General features: G+C 49.2%; 5 protein-coding genes and 1 pseudogene across 5 annotated transcripts, besides 30 other annotated features; all 6 read left to right on the top strand.

Moving 5' to 3' along the window:
• Positions 1–124, top strand: Tc00.1047053506513.200 (histone H2A, putative; the record flags this gene model as incomplete). The annotated part of the gene is made up of 1 exon (XM_811208.1): positions 1–124. A coding segment is annotated over one exon (124 nt), but the record flags the coding sequence as incomplete, so codon positions are not given.
• Positions 1–16,473: part of a sequence feature (heterozygous, Esmeraldo-like haplotype) that runs on past the window's edge.
• Positions 208–263: a microsatellite.
• Positions 264–335: a sequence feature (T-rich).
• Positions 678–735: a sequence feature (T-rich).
• Positions 836–860: a microsatellite.
• Tc00.1047053506513.190 (NADH-ubiquinone oxidoreductase, mitochondrial, putative) lies at positions 1,349–2,134 on the top strand (the record flags this gene model as incomplete). The annotated part of the gene is made up of 1 exon (XM_811204.1): positions 1,349–2,134. The coding sequence occupies one exon, from the start codon at positions 1,349–1,351 to the stop codon at positions 2,132–2,134; it is 786 nt and encodes a 261-aa protein (XP_816297.1).
• Positions 2,203–2,229: a microsatellite.
• Positions 2,516–2,565: a sequence feature (A-rich).
• Tc00.1047053506513.180 (hypothetical protein, conserved) lies at positions 2,690–4,426 on the top strand (the record flags this gene model as incomplete). Its single annotated transcript, XM_811203.1, has 1 exon — positions 2,690–4,426. The coding sequence occupies one exon, from the start codon at positions 2,690–2,692 to the stop codon at positions 4,424–4,426; it is 1,737 nt and encodes a 578-aa protein (XP_816296.1).
• Positions 4,443–4,514: a microsatellite.
• Positions 4,740–4,803: a sequence feature (T-rich).
• Positions 5,363–5,395: a microsatellite.
• Positions 5,618–5,666: a microsatellite.
• Positions 5,758–5,783: a microsatellite.
• Positions 5,928–5,970: a sequence feature (A-rich).
• Positions 6,109–6,132: a microsatellite.
• Positions 6,319–6,346: a microsatellite.
• On the top strand, positions 6,416–8,008 carry Tc00.1047053506513.170 (annotated as a pseudogene).
• Positions 8,908–8,927: a microsatellite.
• Positions 9,464–9,486: a sequence feature (AT_rich).
• Positions 9,601–11,751, top strand: Tc00.1047053506513.160 (protein kinase, putative; the record flags this gene model as incomplete). The annotated part of the gene is made up of 1 exon (XM_811202.1): positions 9,601–11,751. One exon carries the CDS (start codon positions 9,601–9,603, stop codon positions 11,749–11,751), a length of 2,151 nt encoding a protein of 716 aa, XP_816295.1.
• Positions 12,246–12,269: a microsatellite.
• Positions 12,339–12,380: a microsatellite.
• Positions 12,420–12,449: a microsatellite.
• Positions 12,509–12,548: a microsatellite.
• Positions 12,965–12,999: a microsatellite.
• Positions 13,077–13,102: a microsatellite.
• Positions 13,173–13,233: a microsatellite.
• Tc00.1047053506513.150 (hypothetical protein, conserved) lies at positions 13,343–14,935 on the top strand (the record flags this gene model as incomplete). The annotated part of the gene is made up of 1 exon (XM_811201.1): positions 13,343–14,935. One exon carries the CDS (start codon positions 13,343–13,345, stop codon positions 14,933–14,935), a length of 1,593 nt encoding a protein of 530 aa, XP_816294.1.
• Positions 15,387–15,414: a microsatellite.
• Positions 15,445–15,471: a microsatellite.
• Positions 15,565–15,597: a microsatellite.
• Positions 15,819–15,848: a microsatellite.
• Positions 15,948–16,003: a sequence feature (A-rich).
• Positions 16,197–16,239: a microsatellite.

Below are 16,473 nucleotides of genomic sequence, written 5' to 3'. Positions count from 1 at the left end.
GATTCGCGGGGATGAGGAGCTCAACCAGATAGTGAACGCCACCATCGCCCGCGGAGGTGTGGTGCCGTTCGTGCACAAGAGCTTGGAGAAAAAGATCATCAAGAAGTCCAAGCGAGCAGGCTGAGGGGGAGGTCGCCCCCGGGTGGGGCGGGGGAAGAAAGAGAAAGGAGTGAAGAAAAGAAAAGAAAGGACCCCAAAGAAAATGAAAAACAGACAAACAAAAAAAAAAACAACAACAAAAAACAAACGAACGAACAAACAAAGAACAGAACAGAAAAGAGAAGAACACAAAAACTAAAGAAAGAGGCAAAAAAAGTAGAGGAGAAAAAAGAGAAAGCGGTGGCTGTTTTGGGCCGCCAGCGCTATGGAAGGGCTGTGGCCGGAAGGGGGGCGGATGTGTGGGCACGAGGGGGGAGGTGCCGGCGACCACCACGGCACGGATCAACAACATGTCACAGGGAGAGGAGAGAAGCCCACAGAAATCAAAGGCCGCCACCACCACCGGCTTTTCAGCGGCACTCCTTTTTTTTTTTTTTTTTTGCCACACGATAGAGTCATGTATTCCATACTTTTTGTTTTTTCTCCACTCCCACTTGTTCGGTGTCTCTTATTGGCGCGCGATGGGTGGGTGGGGTGGTGGTGGGGAGGAGCAGTTTTCAATGGAGGGAAGATAGATGAAAAAAAGAAAAAAAAAGAAAAGCGAAGGAAGCAGAGGGAAAGGCGTGAAGGGAAAAGGGCAGGCTGGTAGAGGCGGGAGAAATACAGAAAGAGGCGGAGTTAAGCCACCTTCTCTCCGCATTCACGAATAAACGTTGTAGCCATGCCTCTCCATATATATTTTTATTTTTATTTTTAATTTTTTCTCTGCTTCCTTCTTGTAATTTTTGGTTTTTGTTTGTTTGTATTTCTGTTATTTCCTAGAAAAATCGTTGATGGGAGCGAGACAGCCACTGCCATCCGGTGGGGTATAGAGAAGAAGAGTCTGCAACTGCACTTTCCCAGCAATTCCCTTCATCACGACTTGTTCTATGCATTATGCAAGGCGGAGATGGAGGAGTTTAAGAGTGATGTTGCGTCTCTTTATGTTGTGTTATGGTTTATTCCCTTGTGCGTGTACTGATTTCTATTTACGTGGCTGAGGGAAGGGGAAACCGCCATGTACATGAATATCGACTGCTCGCCCCTTTAGATTTTTTTTTTTTTCTTTTTTTGTATTTCCCTACGCAGGGGTTCATTAGGAGCATTTGTAAGAGACTGCGGAAGAAAAAAAAAAAAAAAAAGAACCAAGCAAGGGTGTGCGTACTGAGGTCGCACGGCGGTATTTGTTAGTCCGTTGTTTCTGCTGCAGATGTGGCGACGCAGGGCGGTTCTGCCCACTGCCGCGTGGCTAGAGGGGACTGCCTGCCGTTTTATTCACGGCGAGATGCGGCACCAAAACACAGACACGAACAACACCCGCATACCGTGGGACTTCTCCATAGCAAGCTATGAGGAAATCAATAATGCTATTCTCCCGAAATTCCCACGGAGCCGCCGAAGAAGTGCCGTGATTCCCCTCCTGCATCTTGCGCAGCGGCAACAGGGCGGATATATCCCTGTGACAGCAATGTACAAAATTGCCCGTATTTGTGAGGTGCCCCCAATGCAGGTCTTTGAGACCGTGACGTTCTACTCCATGTTTAATCGCCAGCCAGTGGGGAAGTATCACATCCAGTTTTGCGTGACAACCCCGTGTATGTTGTGCGGCTGCGACGAACTTGTCCAACGCACGGAGGCTTACTTGAATGTGAAGATGCATGGCACGACGAAGGACGGTCTCATCACACTTGGGGAGATGGAATGTCTTGGTGCCTGCGTCAATGCCCCCATGCTTGTTGTGAGCGATTACAGCCGTCCACCAAATTTTTCATATGACTTTGTGGAAGACTTGACATGGGATGCTGTCAAGCAACTCATTGAAAATTTACGCGAGGGCCGCCCATTTAAGGTCGGCACCCAACGCTCCGATCGTAAATGGGCGGATCCGGCAGGCGGCCGAACCTCAATTTTCCTGAAAGAGCCACCAATGCCGTATTGTAGAGACCTTGATGCGAAGCCAGATCCACCAGCAGCCCCGGCTGCTGCCAAGAAGTAGTGCGTTGAAAGGCAATTAGAAAACCGGGCTGGTTGGGGGAAACGTAGTGGGGCCGGGAGGAGCACGCCCATACATATATACATATACATATATATTAGCTGCATTTTATGAGGCTGCTGGGTAACGGGGGTGAAGTGTTTTTTTTTTTTTATTGGGTGAGGAGTAGTGTAGTATAGATGCCCGCGTGTGTGTAGTGAGAGGTGTACATAGATGTATAAAGACGTTTGCGTATCGCTGTTTCCTTAAGAGCCTTTTGAGTCATTGGTGTGTGGGATGAGACGGGGTGTAATGAGGTAGAGGTATGGGGCACATACATGCCAATATTTATGACATTGGGAGAAATTAAAACTGTAGGAACGACCCGTGCAGTCTTTTGCTTCATTTTTTTTTTCTTTTTCCCTCATCTTTTTTTTCTTTTTGCTTTTTTTTTTGATGCAATGAGACGGTGTCACCGTTCGTGATTTATATCAGCTCCACGACGGCCACCAGAGCCATCAACATCAACAGGACAACCAGCTATTCAACCAGCTGCCGTGGACGAGCGAAAGTCAAAGTATGTCTTACCCAAATTATTCTCTGACCGATTCCATTCGCGCCGCACTTGCGGCACATGGGGTGCGGAATGCTCGTGTCGTCATTGATTTGTTACCGGCGAACGGGCAAATGGGTGTCAGTGGCAATGAAAACGGAATGAACGGCGATTGGCATGTCGTGCAGCCAGACGACATGGAAATCATCATCAACGAGCGGGAGGGGGTACTGTTGATGGACGGTACACCGGCGCAGCAACCGCTGGAGCCGCCGAAGACGCTTCCGCCGCCACGCGCTCACTCGCCGTCTGGAACAGTCAGCGCACCGCCAGATCTCCTGGTGGGAGGTGACGGCGCGCGGCAGCCGAAGAAACACCACTCTCGAGAGAAGGTGGAGGGCGGTAACGGCTATGATTTTATGGAAAACGTGGTGGAACCCACAACAAAATCAGATGATGCGCTGCCACACGGGTCTTTTGTCGGCGATGTACCGTCGAGCGGGTCCTTTGAACGAAAGTTCCCCATTGTGCCTTTGGAGAATCTCCATAAAGTTTCTCTGTCGAGTGATCTACCAAGGGGCGAAGGGGCGGGCGAGGGGTTGCCGCACGATCCAACGACGCCGTTGCCCAGTTCCAGTTTGTTGAAGTCACCATCCACGCTCTTTTCAACCCCTCAGGCGCCAGATGATCGGCGTGAGTTGAGGAGCAATTCGTCTTCGTTACCGGCGACTCAGCCAGGAAGCAACCGCAAGACAAGCGTTGTACTTGTAGAGAAGCTGAAGGCACCGGCGCCGCCTGTGAAGACCACACCGTCTGGCCTTATGCCTGTTTTCAGCATTCTCAACACAGAGCACAGTGAGCAACTTGAACGCCTACCTAGCAATGCCAGCTCACGGAAGGTCAGTAGCGTGCACCTGGTGGAATCGCCATTCGTGGAGGAACTGAAGCACCAGCCCCACGTCGTTGAGGGGTCGGAGGCGGTTCGAAAACCGGGCATTCTTGTCACGGGGGCGTCATCAAAGACGGGGCAGACTGACGCAAAGCCTGGAGTCGTAGGTGGGAATGGTGAATTGAAGTTTCCCCATGTCGGTGAGCAGAGCAGCCAAATGTCAGTATCCAGCGAAATCAACGCCAGTGTTAACGACAAGATGCTCAAGACCCCAACATCACATGTAGATTTCTGGAAGCTCAGTGGCAAGCAGCGTCTGCAGGAGATGCTGCAGGAGCAGCGGGAGATGGAGCAGCAGGACAGGTTAAGTCGTGCGAAGCACGAGGAGATTATTGAGGAGGCACAAAAGTTTTTGCAGAGGCTGGAGCAAAATAAAATGGCATCCAGGGATGAAGGTGAATTGCCCTCACTGCCGCAAATTAGTCTGCGTACCGGTCCAGCGTCTTCTCGCCCTGTGGCGGCGCTCTGTGCATCCCCTCACTGTTCATCGCTATCGCCCAGCAACGCAAACGGCGTAAATGGCATAAAAGTTCTCAGGTTTACGCTGCCGGCAAGTGGAAAGGCGAAGGAGGAGGTGGTGAGTCAACTGAGCACCAGCCCGGGGGGCTCCCAACACCTGTCCAGCAAAGACAAGTACTCTATGCTTCTTCAGGAACAGGAAAGGATCCTGCGGCAGAATGAGGAGGGTGAGGACGAGTACAAGAAATTGGTGGAGCGGGCTGTCGCATTTCATGAGCAGCGGAAGGAGCAGATGCGTCTGCACGAGGAACAGGGGTCTGAGGAGGATGAAGAAGATGATCCCGTTAAATTGTGAGTTCGAAAATTATTTAATATCTATATATATATATCTATATATCTTTTTATTTATCTATCTATCTATATATAAATATAAATATAAATATGAAAGGACGGATGTTTTGTCTATCCCTCTTTTCGGTATGTATACAATGAGTATTTACATATGTATATGTAAATTTGTCAGCGTGTCACTTGCTTTCTCCCCTCTGAAAGGGAAGATGGGGAGGCGGGCGGGAGGCGGGAGCAGGTGGCACGGAAAGCAGCTTTTTTTTCTTTCTTTTTTTCTTTTGGAAATAAGCAATGAAACGAAGAAGGAACGAAGAGACGAGAAGAAAAAAAAAAAAAAAACAAAAACAGAGAAAAAAGAACAAAAAAAGGAAAACAAAAAAGAAACGAGGTGGGAAAGAGGAGGGGGAGAACGACGTGGGGTGTACGGTTCTGGTCAAACTATCCTTTTTTCTCTTTTTTTTTTTTTTGGGGGGGGGGGGGGGGAGGGGGAAACCAGCGGTGTTTGTGTTTGTGTGCCATATTTTGGCTCAGTCGTTTCTTTCACGGTGCGAGGAGCGCAGAAAAGAAAATAAAGGAGGCCGGAGGACTTCTTGCGGGAGTTGGCGGTTCCCCCCCCCTCCCTCTGTGTGTGTGTGTGCATGAAAGAGAGAGAGAGGGATAGACTGGGGTGGGACGTTTTGCTTTTCCGCTGTGGTCACCGCCAACACTCACATACGGTTGATATCCCCATTGGTGCCAGCACTGCTGTTTTTTTTTTTTTTTTACACGCACGTGTGGTGTTGCAAATGGAACGGCAGCAGCAGAACAAAACAACAACAACAAAAAAGGAATTATACAAGCAGACGAGACGCGGGCTCAAACCCACACAAGGAGAAGGGTGGTGTTGAATGAATGGACATGTGACGCCAGGTGCCTTATTACTTTTTCTTTTTGGTGCCAATTGTTTTTTTTTTTTTTTTTTCTTCTGTTTTCTTTTGACCGTGAAGCCAAAAGAGGGTCATGCGCTGTGTGGTGCCAGGGATGCCTCGCTGCTCGAGGACGGCGGAAACAAACGAATATCCCACGAGAGGCACACATGCCCGTTCAGGGGTGGGGGTGGGGGTGGAATAATTACAGTTGTAGTTGCTTGCATTCCCGCCTGTCACCTACAGTGCCCCTATTATAGGGTCCTGTGTGTGCGGCTATTGTGCTTGTGACGTTTTTTTTATTTTATTTTTATTTTATTTTATTTTTCTTTTCTTTGTTTTGCAATCTTTGCGGAGTTTTTCTGTATTTCAAATTTACTTTTCATTATTTCACCCGTATTTATATAACTTTGTCTTTCTCTCTCTCTCTCTCTGTGTGTGTGTGTGTGTGTGTCTGTGACTTTGTGCCTTCTCCCCCTTTACCCCTCCTCTGCGGTGTGTTTTTGTTTGGTGTCTGCTGCTCACCTTTTTTTTTGGCCGCGGTGCGGTGTTGTACCCGCCTGCGTGTGTGCGACTCATGCAATTTTTTTTTCTCCATTGCGGTTTTCTTTTTTCTCTCTTTTCCCTTTTTTTTTTCTTTTTTTTTGTTACTTCACACGAAGAGGGAGAAAAAACAACAAAAACAACAACAACAATAGAGCGGACGAAGAGGGGAATTCCTTTTTTTTTGAGGGATAAAACTCTCCACTTTATTTATTTATTTCTTCTCATTTTTTTTTTTTTCCTGCTGCTGCTGCTGCTGCTGCTGATTGCCGAGGCCTCCCCATTCGTTGCGTTGTCGTTCTGCGGCAGGGCGGTGCGGGGGAGCCTGACAGCGGCGCACGAACACGGCGAAGCGCAAAGGCATCGGCGCATAGAAGACACGAGTGGAGCAAAGAAATTTAGGCACACGCAAATACTCACGGGAAAGTGAGCGGCAACAGAAGGAACTGTGCAAAAAAGCAAACAAACAAACAAACAAAAAGAACAAAACGTGATCTTTACGACGAAGAAAAGAAATTGAAAGAAGTAGAGGGTTGAGGGCGTGTCACATGTACGCGGATCCCAATAATCTTGAGACCGGACGCGTTCTTTACAGCACGGATGTCGCAAATTGCACAGACTCTCGTCCGGATGACTTTCAGACGGCGGCAGACGAAATTGTTCGGCGTCGGCATGACTGGGTGAAGCTGAATGTTGGTGGGACATACTTTACAACAACATTCTCCACGCTCTTTTCGGACCGTGATAGCTTGCTTGCATTACTGGTTCAGTCCGAGATGGAGCGGATGGCTCCTGTAGACAGGGATTCGGATTGCGCCATACTGCTGGATCTTGACCCGCTCTATTTCGCCCCCATACTGAACTACTTGAGGCACAATGTGCTCGTCATTCCACCCGGCGTCCCTGCAGCCGGTGTGTTAGCCGTAGCGGAGTACTTGAACTTGCAGGGGGTGATTCGGCAGCTTGCACCGGAGCGGCAAAAGAAGCGGCAGCTGTTGTACAGTTGGGGCTCTGGCGCGTCAGGGGAGTTGGGGACGCAGCGATTTCTGGATTGCAGCACACCAACGCTTGCACAAATTACCCCTTTTGGTGTGCGGGTGGTGGATGTCGCTCTTGGTGCCAACTACAGCTGTGCCCTTTCCGAGGATGGCAATATCTACACTTTTGGCAACGGAGACTGGGGCCAACTTGGACTTGGGAGTGCACGCGAGCTTGACGAGCACCCGGATGACAAGTCGGCGGTGGTAACTGTGCCACAGCGCATTCCATTGTTTGAGCAGAATCCAGCGGTGCATCTCGCCGCTGGTTATGCATTTGCCATGGCCCTAACAGCGGGTCATCATGTCTACTTTTGGGGAAACACAATCACGGGCAGAGTGGTCTTGGGCCAAGGTACTTTGACTACTCTCTGCGAAAGGTGGAGGAACCAACACTTGTTGATACGCTTGAGGGAAACGTATTGTGCAATTAGGCTGTGGTAGCTTTTTTAGTTTGGCACTCGGGGATGATGGGACGCTGTACAGCTGGGGTTTATTAGAGTGCCTGGGGCTAGGGACAACCGAGGAGGTGCGGGCCGCTATCGATGACCCCTTTATCATCACTGAGTCCCTCAGCACGGAGAAACGAACTGTGGTGTTGGTTCCACAGGTTGTGCATGTGCCAACGGAACATAAACTTATACGCGTGCATGCGGGGCAATGGCACAGTGGGGTTATCAACACGGCGGGGGAACTTTTTACGTGGGGCGTTGGGTACCAGGGCCGTCTTGGGCATGGCGACAAGGAACCAGCGCTTGTGCCAACCAAAGTACGCGGTGCTCTCACCGGACAGCGTGTGATTGATGTGGCGTGTGGCTCCTTTCACACCGTGGCGTTGACAGAGCGTGGTGCTGTGTATTGCTGGGGCGACAATGCCAGTGGGCAATGCGGGGCAAAATCCACCATTGATGCGGTCACGTCACCGTATCGGGTTGTGAATCTCGAGTTTGTTGCGGGAGGTGTCGCCAAGGCAATCTCCTGCGGCCGTCAGCATACGGTGGTGGTGATGCAAGGGCCACAGTCGTGGTGCCAACGCTCGTGCTGCAAATTGGACCACAATGGAAAGCCACGGGCCCCACATGGACAGGTCTTCACTTTTGGTGAGACAAATCGCACAGGTGGTGGTGCTGCGATCAGCGGCGGTCCCGTCATCTGCGGTAAGATGCAAGATGGCAAGGTTTACCGCCAATTTCGTCTTGTACCATCACTGAAGGACCTAAACGTCATTAATGTCAAGAGTGGTTTGCACCACACGTTTGTGTTTGCTGAAGAGTTGTCGAATCCCATGACGGTAGCTGGAATGGGAACGACAGCCATGGCGGGCGGCGACCTCCCGGACTACTCTGGCACGCAGTCTTTGACATCGCCAAGAGACTGGGCGATTAGTGATGCATCCGCTGGAGTGTCAGTGAATTGGCGCAAAGTACGCAGGGGAAATGAATAGTGGTGCGGAGTGAAGGCCGGAGATGCATAAAAACGGATATCCAAGTTTTTTAATGCGACTTTTTCGTTTTGTTTTTTGTTTGTTTATGCGTGTGTGCGTGTGCGTGTGCGTGCTTTTGGTTACCTCTCTCTTTCTCTTTTTTTTTTTTTTACCGCTTTTGTGTGCGTCGTGTTGACGTGGTTCATTCTGTTCTTTTGATGGGGCGTGCCTTTTCTCTGTGGTAAGGGGCGGGGTGGGGACGTTGGTTTATGTTGTTGATTCACAGTGGTGTTGTGGCGGGGTCTCGTGCTTCTGTGCATTCTCGCCTGAATTAAAAGGGGGAAAAGTGTGACTGGGTGGGCGGGAGGGAGGCATACATGTGTATATATGCGTAATGGATGTATATTGTGGCTGAGTCGGCGGTCATTTGTGGTTTCCATCCTCAAGTCTTCTACGGGTTGTATCAGGGCGAAGGGACATGCATGCATCATTTTTTTTTTTTGTCTCTCTCTCTCTCTGTGTGTCAGTTTGTTTGCGTGTGTTGGGGAGGGGTGGTGAATTTTTGATTGCCAATGTGGTCATATATATATATATATATATTGCTTCCCTCTTCATTCACTCACTCACGTGAAGTCTTTTTTTTTTTGACTTCCCACAATTTGCGTGTTTTTTATTCCCCCCTTTTTTTTTTTTTGATGTTTGTTTTTCGGTGCGCCCGCGGCTGCCGCGGTGGGGCGTTGAGGGGCATACGCTGCGGGTTTTGCTGCCGCCCAGCTGTTATGTGCACCACGAAATGCCTCTCTCCTTCTCTTTTACTTTTTTTCATTTTCTCTCCTCACATATCCCCCCTTGTGTGTGGTGTGGCCGTTGCCCCTTGCCTGTGCACACCGCGGGGCAGACAGACGGAGGCTCACATCCATTAGATCGATAGAGGGAGAAGAAAGAGGGTGCGGGACTGCACGGCGATAACGCGACGGCATAAACGGAGGGTTGTGTTCGCGAGACCTGCTCGACTGTGCGGTGAGGGGGTTTTGTCCGCCGCGACATCCACACGAAGTTTGGGTTAAAAAGGGAGGGGAGGGGAGCGATAGACACTCGTCGTCACACGGAGGCAGCCACGCACCCCCCCACCGCGGTTATTATTATTTTTTTTTATTTTGCGATTTTGTGATCCCTTTTTTTTATTGTGTGTTTCTTTGCATTTTAGATTTTTCGCCGCGCGTTTAATTTGTGTCCCCGCGCAAAATAAAAAGAATTTATTGGGTTGCACGTCATGCACCAGCCACAGGCGCAGCAGCCAGTGATGCCGGCGCGGCGGTTTCCCTCGGCGCAGCAGCCACTCAGCGAAAAGCCAGAGTTCCGCGAGGGGTCCACGCTGAAGGAGTTTGACAAGCAGGGCCGTGTTGTTGGTCGCTTTCGCTGCGGGCGGCTGCTCGGCCGCGGTGGTTTCGCGAAGTGTTACGAGGTGGAGCGGGATGGCGAGTCGTATGCACTCAAGGTGATTGACCGTTCCATTCTGCAAAAGACCAAGACATTGCAGAAGCTGCACTCGGAGATCTCGATTCACCGCCGCATGAAGCACAAGAACATTGTCAATTTTATCCGCACCTTCCAGGACGACTGGAATGTGTACATGTTGTTAGAGAAGTGCAGCAATCAGACCCTCATGGAAATATCAAAGCGCCGGACGCGCTTCACTGTGCCTGAGACACAACACATCATGCTGCAGGCACTTGCTGCTATTCATTACATGCACGATCAGTGTGTCATTCACCGCGACCTGAAACTGGGAAACATGATGATGGACGCCGAGATGAATGTGAAGATTGGGGACTTTGGCCTTGCTGCAGAGCTTCAGTACGACGGCGAGCGGAAGCGGACGATTTGTGGCACGCCAAACTACATTGCCCCTGAGATCATTGATAGTGCTCACGAGGGGCACAGCTACGAGGTGGACATTTGGTCACTGGGTGTCATTCTTTACACTCTCTTGGTGGGTGAACCACCGTTCCAGACGTCCGATGTGAAGGCTACTTACCGCCGTATCAAACAGTGCCGGTATGAGTTTCCCTCTCGACTGGATATACCAGAGAGCGGGAAGGAGCTGATCCACCGCATTCTGCAGAGCCGTCCTGATCATCGTCCGACACTTGTGGAGATACGCACTCATCCCTTTTTCCGCTTTCCGACTCCTCCGTCCAGCGCGCCACTCTCGCTGTTTCCCTCGTCGCGTCGCCGCATGGAGGTGGAGGGGCAACAGCAGCCACAGAAAACGTGGAAAGGCTCTGAAACGGCTCCCGCCGCGAAAACTCAACGGGAAGTGCTTCGGCCGCTCAACACGAACACCGTGGCTCCGGGGCGCCAGCCGGCCCAGCCAGGGGCCGCATCACAGGCTCTCCTCTACGGTGGCACGGTCCCTAATGCCTGTAACCAGGGGAAGGTAGAGGAAGCAGGGGAGCCGCCTAGCGTCGATTCTGCTCGCCCCTTACCAGCAGGTGTGCCGAAGGGCGAGAGGCATGTCACGGCACCTCGTTCGACGTATTATGTGCTCGACGATGAGGAGAGGAATCACCTCACCGCCGTCCACGACCACCTCCAGAAGACACTTCTCGGCGAGGTTGACCATTACGGTGGCGAGAAGCCGCTCATGTCTCTGCCACCAAATAACACCGGAAAACTATCGAAACCACTCACAATGACCACCAAAACAAAAGCAGGTGGAGTAGGGATAGAAACGGCAGAGGAGGACAAGGGGGCAAAGAACGAGTTTCCACTCCCATCCGTGTGGGTGACAGATTACGCCGATTTCTCTGCAAAGTATGGACTCTGCTACAGGTTGAGTACGAGCCACACAGGCGTGCACTTCAACGACTCCACGAAAATGGTGTGGGAGCCCATCACGGGTCGTGTGGAGTATTATGCGCGGGTCAAGGAGGTTGTGTCGCATAACAATGCCGGTGTTATGCACGCCAGGGACCAGCGTCAGGCATTTCACATGGAAACATTTCCCGAGAGCCTCAACAAGAAGGTAACACTTATTAAGTATTTCAAGTCCTACTTGTCGCGCGCCCGCAACGGACGCGAAGGAGTGGAGGTGGTGCGTTGTTCGCCGTACATGGATCAGACACCTGTGTTGCTTAGCGAGCCACATATGATTGAGGACATTGTTTACGTCAAGCGCTGGCTTCTCACACCGCATGCAATGATATTCCGTCTGTCCAATAAAACTATCCAGGTTTGCTTTCATGACAAGGCGGAGGTTATTCTCAGTTCTGAGTCGCGGGTCGTGACATATACCGATGCCTCGGGTCACCGCATCACCGTACCACTGTATTCAGCGACCTCCCACTCGAATGAAATTGCGTCGCGGCTGCGGTACACCAAGGACATCCTTTGCGAACTCATTCAAAATCGTGAATTGTAGCTGTGGCTACGGGATCAACGAACGCAGGAAGGAAGAGAGGGGGATGCGATTGGAAGGGCAGACAAAATATATTATGAGGTATTGCTACAGCAACATACGCAACACCACAGAAGAGCCAACTGTCTGCCGCACAACTCCACCTTTTTTCTGCAGTGTTGTGTTTGTTAGAGGTGTTCTGCCGAGGACTCTACGCGGGTGCTGTTGTAGAAGTTTAGTTCTTTCCCCCTCTCTCTCCTTTTCGTTTTTTTTTTTTTGAAGATTTATGTGTTTTTTTTCTTTTTTTTGCCTTCACATCACATGTACGTATACATAAATTTGTGCACGTGTATTCTGTGTAGACGCACCTTCCCTATTTTATGCATGCACGTATGTGTGGGTGCAATATGCATGCTTAATTCACCAATAAGTAGAAGAGGGTGGAGAGAAACGAATAGATAGACAAGATGGAGTGGCTGCGTGAATGTGTGGACAGGGCGAACAAAATAAGTGGTACTCACCACCACCACCACCACCACCACTTCTTTTCTCCTTCTCCTCCGCCACGTCCCTTCACTCCTACGCGTTTCATGAGTGTCGCAGAACCATCCAAAAAAAAAAAAAAAAAAAAAAAGAAAAAAAGAAAAAGAAAAGGCACAATTGAAAGGAAAGCGGGAAAAAAAAAGGCCGATACGCACACAAACACACACACACACACACACCACGGAACGAAAGGAGAAGAGAAGAAAGGAAGGTGGGGAAGGGAGAAGGAGTGCAAAAAACAAACACACAGACAGACAGACAGACAGACAGAGAGACAGTCGCACGTACACAAATAAGAGCGGAAGAAAAGAAAAAAGAGATGAAATGTGGGCTTAAAGAACAGAGAGAAACGGCTGAAGGCTCGACTAGACGGAAGAAAAGTGCCTCTGACGCCGCATATTTCTTGACGAGAAAGGCGACAGTCGTGAAGTTTTTGGGGTGTATTTGTTTCTTTTTCACTTTAATTTTATTTTGAGTGTGCCGTTTTTCTCCTTTTCTTTTCGGTTTTTGATTTGTTTTGTTTAACGTCGTGTTTGTGTGTGTGTGTGTTTGGCTGTGTCCGGCTATTTTGGGGTTTACTGAGACAACTTGACCTTTGCTGGTGCCGACGGTGTTTTGTGGCACCGAGTGCGAGAGGGAGTTGAAGGGCTGCTGATGTCTTTCTGCGCGTTGCTGTTTTTGAATACTGTTTTCATTTCTTTTGTTTCTTTTTTTTTTTTTTTTTTTTTTATTGGCTTTACTGCGGGATGCGTCCGTCCGTCTTTCCGTCTGTGAGTGTGTGCGCCACACCCACGGCGGCTGTTATTGAGGGAGGGAGGGAGGGAGGGAGAGAAGCGGGGGAGTAGTAAAGGCGATCAGGTGGCTCAGCTGTTCTTGTGAGGGGGGCACGCAATAAATACGCCACATATATAGATCTATTCTTTATCTATCTATATATATGCGTATATGCACATATATAATATAAAATACTTTTGTTTTAGTTCTGCTAGAAATTTTTTTTTTTTGACTGCGACGGCAGCGGTAGCGGCAACAGAGAGGAAGGCTGTCAGCAGTTTTAGGCGAAAGGGCTTGGATGGGCTGTGGGGCGAGCCGTAAAGTTAAGGCTGACGCCGATGTCTCATTGCCCGTCTTTGATCCTTTGCACCACGGCGTGCGGGGACGCGGTTTGGTGGACTCAACGCAGCGTTTCCTGGGGAATGGGGAGAGAGTGTCGTTGCTGCATGTTGGCGGTGATGATGATGAAGAAAACGAGGTGCTCTCTGAAATCACAATCGAATTGTCCACGTGGAGCTGTAGGAGTGGCGTCACGTGTGGCTCCTTTCTGTTCAGGGAGGATGAATTGGTGCAGCAGTGCCAGGAGGTGCCACTCTCCATCGAGGAGGATCTTTTTGTCTACGATGATGTCGTCGTCTCTAAAAATGAGGCGCAGACAAAACACTGGCGAATTGAGGGACGTAGACCGCTGGCGTCAAGGCGGGTATCGACAAGGCTGAAGGAAGGCGGCCCCTCGGATAATTTGTTCCACTTCACAGACTTCAATATTTGTGTTGACGAGGTCGATTTGGCGGCGGATCAGCAGACGGGCGATGGTGTCTTGCGACAATTGTCTATTCAGGAAGGGGCTCAGCAGGCGGTTTTGTTGGGGGCCACAGTCGTGCGGACATTCAGCGCGGCCCCAAACACGGTAGCCGCGATGCTGCGGGCCAGTGAGCCAATGAGCCGAAAGGAGTTTTCTCGGCCTTTGCGGGAAATTCAGGTGGAGACGTTCATTGGACATGCGTCGCGTGTGAAGTGTATTTCTGTTTTTCCAACGGAGCGTAGTTTTGTGAGTTGCTCGAGCGAGGAAGCCTCAGTGGCATTGCGCAGCCTTGTAACGGGGAAGGAAGAAGGCATATTCACCGGTCACCGTGACCTTGTTATATGTACTGCCGTCTCCCCGGATGGCAAGTATCTTGCCACCACAAGCAAAGACCAAACAATGTTGATTTGGGACGCCACTATAACGAAGGTGCTGCACATATTAAGGCACGGAATGGTGGTGATTTGCTGCTGCTTTAGCCCAGACAGTAATACTGTGGTTTCAGGATGTCAAGATCGCGTCTGTCGATTATGGGACGTCCGTAAAGGAAAGGAACGAGTGGCTTATAGCAAACATGCTGGCATTATCGTCAGCGTGGCATTTAGTCCGGATGGAAAATATGTCTGCAGCACATCTGCAGACCGAACGCTTCATGTATGGTCAGCAACTACAGGCAATACATACCTGAGGCTAAATGGCCATGTAGGTATTGTTTTGGCCTGTAGTTACACTTCCGATGGAAAATATATCATTAGTAATGATGAGACGCATCTTTGCGTCTGGTCAGCTGCTGATGGGTCATGCCAGCTCCGCCTAGCTGTCACGGAATTGGCCGGTAAACCACGTGGCACATCCCGCGCTGGGAAGTTGGCATGGACATCTTCATGTGCTGCACCCGGTGCCTTCACGCGGTACATGGCTGTGGCCTGCACTAATCGTTTTGTGTATATTCTTGACATTTGCAATGGCAGTGAGCAAAGCAGCGTGTTTTGCAAGGCCCCTGTGTACTGTTTGGCGGGTGGCTATAAAGAGAAGATTGCTTTTGGGGACAATTTTGGTAATTTGTACGTTCAGACACTTTTATAATTCCCAACTGATGCCAGAGGACGCAGAAGCCATAAAAAGGGGATGAAAGTTAACTCAAAGCGAGAGCCGAGTGGGCGAATAAAGAAAAAAAGGGGGAGGGAGGAGGGAGGGAGAGGAAAAACCTCCTGCTGCGCCATTATTTCCATCATCACGGGCGGTGTCAATTGGTGTGGCGCAGTTTTTCAGCTTCGACTTTTTCCTTTCTTTTAACGAAGGCATTTTTATTATTATTGTCGTTGTCTTTTGTTTTGTTTTGAGCCAGCCGAGGAGAATTCTTCCTTTTCCCGTATTTTTCTTTCCACGTGTCTTGAGGGCTTTTTTTTTCCCCCATTGCAGTGTGAATGGAGTGTCGGTTTGTCTTTTTTTTCCTTTTTTTTTTTGCTTCACCTGCGTTAAACCCTCGCGGTGTTGATTGGCGTCACCTGCCACCTTTCAGCTTGCGCAGCAGTCGGTGTGTGTGTGTGTGTGTGTGTGCATGTCTGCTGCGGCCACAAGAACAACAACAAAGCATTATTATTATTATTATTATTATTGTTTCAAACAACCAATTTTTTTTTTTCTTCTTAATTCCCTTCTTCATATATGCTATGACTGCATGCACATTAAAATATGGCTGCGCATACACATGGTATGTATATATATATATATGTACATATATGTATGCGATGTATCTGTACGTACCATTTTTTTTTTTTTGTGTATATTTGTGTTTGTACATATTCCCTCCTCCCCCACTGCAGTTTTGCAGGAGTTCATGGAGGTGTTGGCACACCTGCTTTTTTTTTTTTTGTTTGTTTGTTTTGCCTCTTTGCATGTGTGTGTTTTCCGCCGATAAATGTTCATGTGGTGTGAGTTTTTGCCAGTTGTGCGTATTTACCTGATAGTCTGTCTGTCTGTGTGTCTGTCTGTGTGTGTGGTGCATTGCTGCCAGAGCCCCGTGCGCATTTATAGGCGTGTCCGCCGGTAAATTCCCGATACGTCCCACTACATGCCTCATGCACACTGCGAGACATTTTTTTTTTATTTTTTATTTTTGCTTCTCTCTTTCTTTTCTTTTCTTTTTTTCTTCCGCATATCTTCTCCGTGGCGATGATTCACGTGGAGGGCGGGAGCCTGCGGCTGGGAAGACAAACAGGCCGGAGGAAAGGCGGTTTTAGAAGGGCGTGTGAGGGATAAAAAGAAGAGTGGAAGGGCCACCAAAAAGTAATTTTTTTCTTTTTCTCAATCAAACTTACACGCACCCACACATACACACATACGTTATATATAATATATATATATATATAATATATTTATTTATTTATTTAAGGTTGCTGCTATAATAGTAGTAATAATAATTAGTAATTAGTAATTAGTAATTAGTACTATTATTAGTTTTTATTCCTGCTTGCCTGTGCGTGCGTGTGTGTGTGTGCGTAATATTTGCACGATTGCTGGGCGCATCGTGCTGGGTGTGTAGTGAAGTTATTACGCACATTGACTTCTTTTTTTACGTTTTTTTTTTTTCTTTGGGCGTGTGTGTGTGTGTTTGTGTGGGT

The sequence above is a fragment of the Trypanosoma cruzi genome, genomic scaffold (assembly GCF_000209065.1).
Source record: "Trypanosoma cruzi strain CL Brener 1047053516589 genomic scaffold, whole genome shotgun sequence".
Taxonomy (NCBI): domain Eukaryota; phylum Euglenozoa; class Kinetoplastea; order Trypanosomatida; family Trypanosomatidae; genus Trypanosoma; species Trypanosoma cruzi.
The sequence above is the reverse complement of the archived record's forward strand: the minus strand, read 5'-3'. Positions and strand labels throughout refer to the sequence as shown.